A 10,233-nucleotide genomic window follows, 5' to 3' on the forward strand; every position below is an offset into this window, starting at 1 on the left:
TTGGATCTCTGCAATTTCAAGGCCAGTCTGGTCTATAGATTGAGTTCTATGACAGGCAGGGCTGCACCTCTGTCTTGAAAAGCCAAGCATAGCTTAGCAAAGCAAAGATATACATCCCATCCTTCAACTGAAGGCCATGCCTATCTATTGGAAGTGATCTCTTCAGGTTCCATTTCCCCACTGTTGGGAATTTTGGCTAATGTCATCCCCATTGGATCCTGGGAACTTCTCACTTCCCTCGTGTCTGGGACTTTCTAGTGGTTCCTTGGTCCCCCACCCCACACTGCTGCATATTTCTATTCATTCTCCTGGTCCTCTGGGCTTCTCTCCTGACTTCCCCCCCATGCCTGATCCTGTGCCCCCCTTTCTCCTCCCTCTTCCCTCTCCCACCTAGGTCCCTCCTTCTGTCTCCCGTGATTCTTTTGTTCCCCCTTCTAAGTGGGATTGAAACATCCACACTTGGGCCTTCCTTCTTGTTAAACTTCATATGGTCTGTGAGTTGTATCGTAGGTATTCTGAACTTTTTGGCTAATATCCACTTATCAGTACATACAATGTGTGTCCTTTTGGGTCTGGGTTATCTCACTCAGAATTGTTCCTGTGCAAAGGAAATGCAGGGACAGAAAAATGGAGCAGACTGAAGGAAAGGCCATCCAGAGACTGCCCTAACTTGGGATCCATCCCATGCGCAGACACCAAACCCTAATACTATTGCTGATGCCAAGATGTGCTTGCAGACAGAAGCCTGCATGGCTGTCCACTGAGAGGCTCTACCAGCACCCGACTGAGACAGATGCAGATACTCACAGCCAATCATTGGACTGAGTCTGGGGACCCCTATGGAAATCAGGGGAAGGACTGAAGGGGATTGCAACCCCATAGGAAGAACAACAGTATCAACTAACCAGACTCCTCAGAGCTCCCAGGGACTAAACCACCAAAGAGTACACATGGGCCGGTGGTTCCTGCTACATATGCAGCAGAGGACTGCTTTGTCTGGCCTCAGTGGGAGGGGTTGTGCTTGGTCCTGTGGAGGCTCGATGCCCCAGAGAAGGGGGATGCTAGAGGGGTGAGGTGGGAGTGGGTGGTTAGGTGAGTACCCTCTTAGAGGAGAAGGGGAGTAGGGCTCGGGGAGGGGGCCAGGAAGAGGAATAATTGAAATGTAAATAAATAATTAAAAAAATATATTTCGATAGGTAGCAATTACACTGTGTTTACTTTCACTGCTGAGACAAAACTATCAACTCAGTCAGGGTTAGAGCCAGTCTCTCCCCACCAAGCACATTTTACAGCCATGATGTCATCATTGTCATTTCAGCCCAAGTCTTCTCTTCTGAGCAGAGATGGGGACCCATCTGTTTCTGGCTTTTTGTCCCGTGTGTAAGAATTTACGAGTCCTTCAAGGGAGGCCCTCAGCACCTGTGTACTAGCTTCCAGTCATCTTGTTCAGGACAAGTGGCACCCCTTTCCAGGACTGGGTTCACCACTTTGGAGGCTGGCCAATAGGAACATACCTTCCAAAGTCTTAGTCATATGCAAATAAGATAGGCCTTAAAATTCATTTAATTAGATAAACTGAGATATATACACTGTTAGGAGTCTGCTTATATTTTTTGTTACTAATTTTTTTTTTTGAGAATTTCATGTATGGGTACTGTATTTCCCCCACTTACACCCTTCCTCTCCACACTCCAGCTCCTTCAGTGTCTACTCTTATCCACGTTCAAATTCATGACCTCGTCTCTACTTCTCTTACTTACAAACATTGGTACACACACAGAGACACACACGGAGACACACACACCCTGCTGAGTTTTCAAAACAAGACTTTTAGTTTTTAATTGTGTATACTTTTGTGGCTGTAGACACATGTGAGGGCAGGTGCGCACAGAATCCCGACAAGACTTCAGGTCCCCTGGAGTCACAGGCACAGGTGGTTCTGAGGCACCGAAAAGGGGGGCTGGGAAACGAACTGGAGTCCTCTTCCAGAGCAGTGTGCACCCTTAGCCACGGAGATGTCTCCAGCCCTTACAGAGATTCCTATCTTACTTTTTGTTTGTGACTATAAAACATGGTTCATTGTTCTAAACAGAAACACTTCCTCCTGGACCCTTCCTCGAGGAACCTCTAGGTAATTAAATTGTTGTCTTGGCTTTCGGAAAGCATTTCCTCTGTGTGCCACAGCTACAGACACAGAGATGCTGCGGCTTGTGGGGTTGCCCGCCATCGGCACATGTTCCTAGAGAGGAGCCCCCCAGCCCTTTCTCAGATTGGCATTTCCAAAGCTGCCATTCGTGCAGCCGTTGCTCTGGAGTGGCCCGTGCCCGTGTCACTTCCACTTCAACACTTCCTCCCACTCGCTGGCTGGTTCAGGGTTCTTGGGAATTGGTGGAAATATGGATTGCATCTTATTTCGAAAATCCTTCATCTGGAAGAAAAAAAAATAAAATAAAACATCAACTGTCAGAAGGGAGGGGCAGATGAAGCCCCATGAGGCAGAGTCTTCACTGAGTGGAGACACCCCACCCCTCATGGGCACAGAGGAAATGACAGGCCAGGGACTCTGAGGACCACATTCAGCACAGTAACATGACACCTGTTCTTCCCAGTGTGAATCCACCAACTAAGTAACAGACACTATCGCCCTTGATCTAGAAGGCAACGTGTCTGAATCAGCAGACCCCCAGGGTGTGTATCAGAAGACTGGGATGCATAGTGGCTTTCACTTATAAGCGTGCAGCGGGCAGTAAAATGTCCATCTAAATACATGATTAAACTCCGGCCATTCAAAGTCAGAGTGTTAGAACTGGAGGGACAGTAGAGAAAAAAACTAATGACAGATATTCTAGAATCTTATGATCCAGTGTGGAAAGCCTACATTGAAAGTTTGTCGGTAAAAGGCGATTTGAGTCAGAGTCAAGGAGGGACAGACAGGTCACACCATGTAGTGCTGAGCTGTGTGGAGGGAATCGCTGGCGTGGGAGGTCCACACTCAGCCTGTCCTTCTGTGTGTGATGCTGCCGTGTAGGGGTCTCGGTAGCAGGACAGTGGCACAGGCTGACCCCATCTCATGTTCCTCTGGACTCAAGTGCTGAGCGGGTTCACAGAGTTCCCAGGACTCTCCAACACATCATTTCTGGGAAAGGCTATTGGAGACACAGGTACTTTTTCTTTTTTGTTGCTGATATGTATTCACTTCAAATGGAGGCTAAGTCTTTATCCTATTGCCAAACTCAGGGTTTACATCTTTTTCAGTATTTGTAAATTCTAGACTAGTTCAAATCATACATTTGGTGACATGACTTCAGTGTCAGACAGACCTCTGCTGAAATCCCAGCCCCAACCCCCGCCCCCCTTCCTCTCTTACCAGCACCTATACATGCAGAAAGGATAGTAATTACCTGCCTGAAGAGTTGTGTGGACACAGGAGGCATGTACACAAAGCACAGACCCCCAACACATGGTGAGTACTCAATCTGGGAAGGCTGTGATCACTGTAGCACTATTCAGACATGTGTGTTGTATTCCAGACGCTAAGCTCTCATGGATGGAAACACCACGAATGTTTACTAAAAGCATGGCCTTATTGCTGTGACCATTCTCACTATTTTCTGGAATCTGTAGGTCAGCCATCTGGATTCTTTACACCCATTTGCTAATCTTTGCATAGCCAGGCAATCACTCAACCATCGAGCCTCAATAACACCATATTTCCCAGTCTCTTTCTTGTGTTAGGCAAACATGATTCCATTGCCCACAGAAACCTGCCAGCCAGAGGCTGATCTTGAATATACACATGGGCACTGTCCTTACCTAACGCTTTTCTGGGCTGTATCATGATAAGCCTACATGAGAGGTTCTCCACTAACAGTCCCTGGAGAGGGACTAGAACTGGGGAGGAGTTTTTGTGGTCACAGTTGCTGTGACTACTGTTTGCAATTGGTGCCAGGCAGGGGTAACTCACAGGCTGACTAGCCAGGAGTCACATAAAGAGCCCTGTCAAACATGCCATTCACAGCCCACTGTATACCCTGAATCTATATCTGCATAGGTGTTTGGAGTTGAAACCCAATGCTTCCCTGGCCACAGTTTGCAGTCTGCTGTTCCTTCTGTCTTTCTGGCTTATGTCTTTTACAACTGTGTAGTGTAAGGAGGAGCACGCTTGTTTTCCACTCTCCCATCGGTGATACCCCTGGTCAGCTGCTAGGAACAGAGAGGCTAGGAAGCACCCTGGGATTGGGGGGGGGCTGCTCTATTCACCTGTTAGTCTGCCTTCCAGTCCTCAAGTATTGTATTACTGTTTGTTCCTGAGTCATACATGAGTCATTAGAAGGAACCACATGTGACAAACAGCCAGTAGTAATAGGATACAGGCTCAGATGTGGGACAGTCAGGACAGGGAGGACACCAAGGAGATGGAAACCCAGAGTCCACAATTATGCAATAAATACATTCTCAAGTTGCTTCAAACATGGGGCTCCACTGGGTTCCGAGCTTGTATCATATCTATATCGAATATGTATCTATATTGAGTATGTATCAGTGAAGGTCATACAAAGGTCAATGGGTTATTCCCCTGTTTAAAGATGCCCTTGGAAGATTAAAGGATTGAGTATATGAAATCTGGACATAAATACAGCTCGTGCATGGAACTTTCCCTCAGCCCCAGAAGTTGATGAATGCTCACTCTTGTCACGTTACTCCAAAGCAAACCTCTGCATCTCCTCCATGTAGCTCGCTCCTCCCTCGTTCCTTTGACCAGAGAGTAAACTTTTCATGCTATGGGTTGCAGAGTCACCCTCAGAACCAAGGCCTCTGTGTGCAGCTACAGGCTGTTTCCTGGAAACCTTGGTGTGTGTGTGTGGGGGGGGGGGCTGGTTTGTGCACGTACACATGCTCTGTGCAGGGATTAAGGTCTAAACGGTATTCTCTGGAGTAAAGAGTCTTCCACTCCGGAACCTTGTCATGAATTCCTGCTGCTCTCGTGCTCAAGTACTCACTATGATGTCACAGTGCTCAAATGGGTGTCACAGACAACTGGGAAATTATTACAAGTATCTATGGGACACTCAGGGAGCTAGGTCTAACTGCACTTACATGTTAGAATAGAACTGAGACTATGCCTCAATAAAGCTCTCATTAACCTCCCAGTGGCTTCCTCAGGGCTGGGTAGCCAGTATGCTTCGGTGACAACAGCCAGTGGCATGGCTTGGAGAGCCTGTACCAGGTGCTGGCATATTTATCATTCCCCCCTCAACAGTGTGGGCGGCAAGTGCTAGCCCCTTGTGAAGACAGCAGCGTGCAGGCTTGTCATCCCAGCTGTGAAGCAGATCTGACTACATGGCTGGATTGGTGCTCTGCACTGTGTACAGGGGCGCTGCCCCACACCACCATGGCACGTCTGGGCTGTGGAAGAAGATATTGAAAACCATTTTGTCTGATGAGATGATGTATTGAAAAACTGCTTAAAATATTCAGATTATCTCTAATCTCATAATCAACTCTAACAAGCAGTTGTTGGCACTAAAAAGGTGAGTATTTATTATTATTATATTATTATTATTATTGACAGGCTCATTTAGCTTCTGTTTGCACACTGTGGGTTCAGGAGCGCCTGCCCTCATAGGCTCTACTAAGAGAGAAACCCAGAGATATGCCCATGGTGAAGGGGCCAGGGGTGATTTACGAATCTGGTAATTGGACTTCTGTATAAATAGAGTCCCCTTGGTACTAACAGCAGGAGTTGAAAAGCACAGCAAGTCTGTGAATGTATTATCTGAGTGGGAACAGTGCCTTCAGTTTGCAGTTGGTTGTGTGTCAGGCACCAAAGCACAATTCTTACATGGCAGAAATGATGGCCACCACCCAACCCATGAGAAATCAGAGCTAAGGGGTAACTTGCTAAGTGACTGGCTGCCTGTTGATACCCAGGACTCTCCCATGGTCACTCTTGTTCTATGAATTGCAATGACAAAGTGCCCCTAAGCCTTTCGAAAACTGGGAACACACACCTGGACACTTTAGCCTGGATGGTCCCAGGAACACATTACTAGTGTTCACCAATGGTCAGTATCATCTGCTTCTGTAGGTGAGGATTATACTTCACCTCCTTGAAGTTAGACATCCATGTAACTTGTGGGTGGACAAAAGAACGGGTTCATATCCAGGCATTTAATCTCACATGTTCAACTCTCTAGGCCAGTCTGTAGGGAAGTCTCGGAACCTGTGGCCTTGGTGGGGCCTCAGGGACAAAGCACGCTGAAATGCCGTTATGGAGCTCATGGAGGGAGCTTCCCAAGAGATCAGCTTGACTCCATGGATCCTGCATGAGTGAAGACTAAATCGTCAAGGCATGGAGTTGGAAGATGCTTTCGTGTGTGGATATGTGCACGAGTGGATACATGCATGTGGGTGGAGGCCAGAGCCCAACCTCAGGTGTCGGTCAAGAGCTGTCCACCTTGGTTTTTGAGGCAGGGTCTCTCGCCAGGACCTGAGCATTGCTGGGTGCAACAGGTGAACTGCCAGGGAGCCCCAAAGATCTGCTTGTTTCTTCCCAGTCTAGAGATCCTGGGAACTGAACTCAGGTCTTCCTGCTTATACGGTAAGGCACTTCCTGGTATCACCCCTGCACCCCCGCACAGAGATTGTTTTTATCATAGCACAGCCCAGTCTATGCTGGCTGAATCAGGAAGAGCACGACATATCTCTGGGGCCCATCACTAAAACACCAATTTACCTGAAAGAAGGCTCAAGAAAAGCCGGAGGCTGAATGAGAGGAGACAGACACCCAAGCTCCCCAAGAAGTGGACATCCACCACCTGAAATCAGCCCACTGCTTGGTCCCCCTTACGTCACCACTTCCTGGGGTGTCAGAATGTTTCTCCAGCTTTTCAGTGAGTAAGTATAGGAGTTCTGATCAACAAGGAAGGGTCATATTTACCTATGTATTCACTCATTCATTCATTCATTCACTCATTCATCCATTTTAAATGGGAAGATTGCTGTCTGGTGACTACTTGGTAGTATTTACTCTTCAGCATTGGCTTGGTTCAGACACGCACTGACAGCTTGTTGAAACACGGATCCAGGGATGAGGTATCCAGTGTTACCTCACGCTCAGTGGTGTTAGGAAGGCTAACATGAAGCTTCCTACATTTTATTTCTGTTATTAGTTTTATTTAAATAAAGGGCAGAGAAGTATCTTTGCTTTCTCCTAAACCACTTCTGAATCTCATCCATAAAGTCCAGAATCTTCAATGAAGACAACTGACTTAGAGATAAAAAGTGAACATGTAACTTTCTGAGAAATACAATCTCACTGCAGCTTACTGAAACGCCAGCTCTCAGGACACAGTTCAGAAGCTTCGGTTTCTGTCACAGAAGGTAACTAAGCAGCAGGGTCACTCAGGTCAAGGCTGTGCTGCTAGGACCCACCCACCAAGAACCGTTTGTCACCTGGAGTTCCTAGCGGTTCTCAAAGGCTTTCACTAAGCCGGGCTTCATTTTTGTTAACTGCAGTCCCAGGGATGGTCCCTGTCCTTGCCTAATCAACAGCAGTCTCTGTCTTCTGCAGCCAATCGGTCCTCCCTACAGCCAGAGCACTGTGGTGGATGTTAACCTAAGTCTGCTACACAAGAATAGTGGACCATTCATTCTCTCCCTCTCCTTTCCCGTCTCCTCTCCCTCCTGACTTCTCTACCCTTGCTCTTCAAGCAGCTGCAGTCCCCACTTCATGATGTCTTAAAAAAAAAGATTTTAGGTGTGTTGCCTGCACATATGTATGGTACCGTGTGGGTTCTGGGAACTGAACCTGGATCCTTGCAAGAACAGCAAGCCCCATCCTTCCTCCTTCCTGTTCCCTTCACAATGTCTTAAGAGTTCAGCTGGCAGGCTGTTTTGAGACAATGAAGGCAGTCTCAAAATGCAGCACAAAAAATTTTATGTACATATCTTTACTTTTAAAATGGCATTTTGAGTGGGATATAAATATAGACCATCAAGAATCGACCAGGACATGTACACACCCTAATGAAAGTTAGCGATTTCCTCCATGTCACACCAACAGGCAGAAACCAGTACTTCTAACAGCAAGAATACCTTTAATGCCGTCACCCAGAAACTGTGAAAGAGTTAAGTCACCCAGCTGCCGGATGCTACACAACAGGAGACCTAAGCAAGAGCCCCTCCAGCTTTCGGAACCCCCAGTTCCCCCCACACTCGGGCATGCATGCGTCTTCTGTCTTCAGGATCTTTCGAAGGGTGACTTAAAACTTGATATCTTTCTGGATTTTCCAAAGAGTTTCTGCGCTCTTCACCATCTGGGCCTCCTCTGTAGGGTTCAGCTTTACCTTTATAATATCAGAGATGCCATTCTCTCCCACGACGCAAGGCACACTGAGGAACACCTCTTCTTTTATTCCGTATAGACCTTTAACTTTGGTGGAAACTGGATGCGTTTTCCTGAGATTCTTCAGAATACTTTCTGCAATATCAGTTACAGACAGGCCAATGGCCCAGGAAGTATAACCTTTCATCTTGATAATGTTATAGGCACTGGCAATGACTTCCTTGTGGACGTCGCCCCATTGCTCAGGGTCTTTGTTTGTTCCTATAGCTGAATTCAGCTCTTTCAGCGGCATACCAGCGATGTTCACACCACTCCACACAGGGACACTTGAGTCTCCGTGCTCACCAAGGACCCACCCGTGACAGCTTTCAGAGTGGATCCCAAGCCTCTGCCCAAGCATGTAACGGAAACGAGCTGTATCTAGGTTACAGCCGCTTCCAATAATACGGTTTTTGGGAAAACCACTCAATTTCCAGGTTACGTAAGTTAAGATATCCACTGGATTGGAAACAATAATCATTTTGCAGTGAGGGCTGTGCTTGATAATTTCGGAAACCATCGCCTTAAAGATGGATACGTTTCGCTGGACTAAATTTAGGCGCGTCTCACCTTTCTCTTGGCGTGCACCCGCTGTGATAACCACTATCTCAGAGTTGGCAGTGACACGGAAATCCTTGCTGCAAACAATATTTGGCATTTTCGTGAAGACACTGCCATGCTGGAGATCCATTGTCTCACCCTTCATTTTGTCTTCATTATTATCAATGAGGGCAAGCTCATCAGTCAAGCCTTTTGCTATGATGCCGATGGCACAGGCCATGCCGACTGATCCAGTTCCTACAATGGAGACCTTGCTGTGGAGAACGGGTTTTTCGGAGCTTATGTGCTGGATAAGATCACCCTTCACGGTGGCCATGGTGGACGTTGGGGTGAGGCTCCACCAGGCCCGGTTGGGAGGGGCACGCAGCATCTGACTGGGCCATAGAGCTATGCCCAAGTCCTTGAAATCTACCCTGGCTGTACTCACTCTTCTGCTGGCCCTCAAGATGATTGCAGCCCAGGCCATGGCTGCGCACTCAGGTGGAGGAAGTGAACAGGGTGAGGAAGACAGTTGAGGCCAGAACGGCCGTTGCCAGGCAGTACAGAGGCAGCCCTCCCGGCTACTGCGGCTGCGCAGTACCCTAACTGTGCTGCGCATGGACTCAGTGCGCAGACTGGGTCTTAAAACTGCCGGCCTGCCCCAAGGCTTTATAAAGGGCTTCCACTTCCAGCAAGGAAATACTGGAGTTTGTTTTACAAACCCATATTCTTCACTATTGCTATATAAAGCCCAACCCAGAACCCTGAAATTATTTGTTTTCTGTTCTTAGTGTACGTACCAAGAAGATTAGTTCTGGCAACTCCAGATGAAGATAAGGCTAAAACCTTGAATCACAACAAGGGTGGCTGTGCTGTCTTCCAAGAGGCAGCATGGCTGGAGAAATGGGCTCCTGGTTCAGTATAGCCCGCAGGAGAACCGTTTGTTTAGGAAGGATTTTTATCTGTATCCTAACCATGGTGCACACTTGGGAAAGGCAGCAGGAAGGAGGGGCAATCTGGTCTACGTCGGAAGAGCACGCCCCTTCTTTCTCCTGCCAAAGGAAAAAGCCTGTGATTGTGTCCAAATTAATCAGCAAAAACCAGCTCAGTGGTTAGGAGTGCCTAGCGCCCCTGTATAGGACCCAAGCTGGCTTCTCAGGACCCACAGCAAGTGGCTCACAACTGTCTTTAGCTACAACTTCAAGGACATCGGATATGCTTCGGTGGGCACCTAGCCCAGCTGCTAACATAAATTCCACGGTGTCTGTCTCTCTGTCTCTCTCTCTCTCTCTCTCTCTCTCTCTCTC

At 47.6% G+C, this 10,233-nt stretch overlaps 2 protein-coding genes across 3 annotated transcripts in view; both read right to left on the reverse strand.

Moving 5' to 3' along the window:
- Positions 1 to 1,809: 1,809 nt before the first annotated feature.
- Positions 1,810 to 10,233, reverse strand: part of Tmem242 (transmembrane protein 242) — a 28,858-nt gene continuing 20,434 nt past the window's right edge. The window contains exon 4 of the mRNA XM_028764394.1: positions 1,810 to 2,428. Coding sequence (XP_028620227.1) covers positions 2,330 to 2,428 — 99 coding nt within the window. The 3' untranslated portion in view covers positions 1,810 to 2,329. The remainder of the gene's footprint in view (positions 2,429 to 10,233) is intronic.
- Positions 8,080 to 9,532, reverse strand: Ldhal6b (lactate dehydrogenase A like 6B). 2 transcript variants are annotated; one of them, XM_028764393.1, is made up of 2 exons: positions 9,014 to 9,532; positions 8,217 to 8,845 (listed from the first exon to the last, which is right to left on the reverse strand). In XM_028764393.1, the coding sequence occupies exons 1-2, from the start codon at positions 9,411 to 9,413 to the stop codon at positions 8,265 to 8,267; spliced, it is 981 nt and encodes a 326-aa protein (XP_028620226.1). In that variant the 5' UTR covers positions 9,414 to 9,532; the 3' UTR covers positions 8,217 to 8,264. The 2 variants fall into 2 exon arrangements, with proteins under 2 accessions (XP_028620225.1, XP_028620226.1); XM_028764392.1 differs by having other exon boundaries at positions 8,080 to 9,532.

Source organism: Grammomys surdaster, unplaced genomic scaffold (assembly GCF_004785775.1).
Source record: "Grammomys surdaster isolate TR1022 unplaced genomic scaffold, NIH_TR_1.0 143, whole genome shotgun sequence".
Taxonomy (NCBI): Eukaryota; Metazoa; Chordata; class Mammalia; order Rodentia; family Muridae; genus Grammomys; species Grammomys surdaster.

Excerpts from the sequence above, each read along its gene's own strand:
- Ldhal6b (XM_028764392.1), bottom strand. The coding sequence starts at position 9,413 with ATGGCCTGGGCTGCAATCATCTTGAGGGCCAGCAGAAGAGTGAGTACA.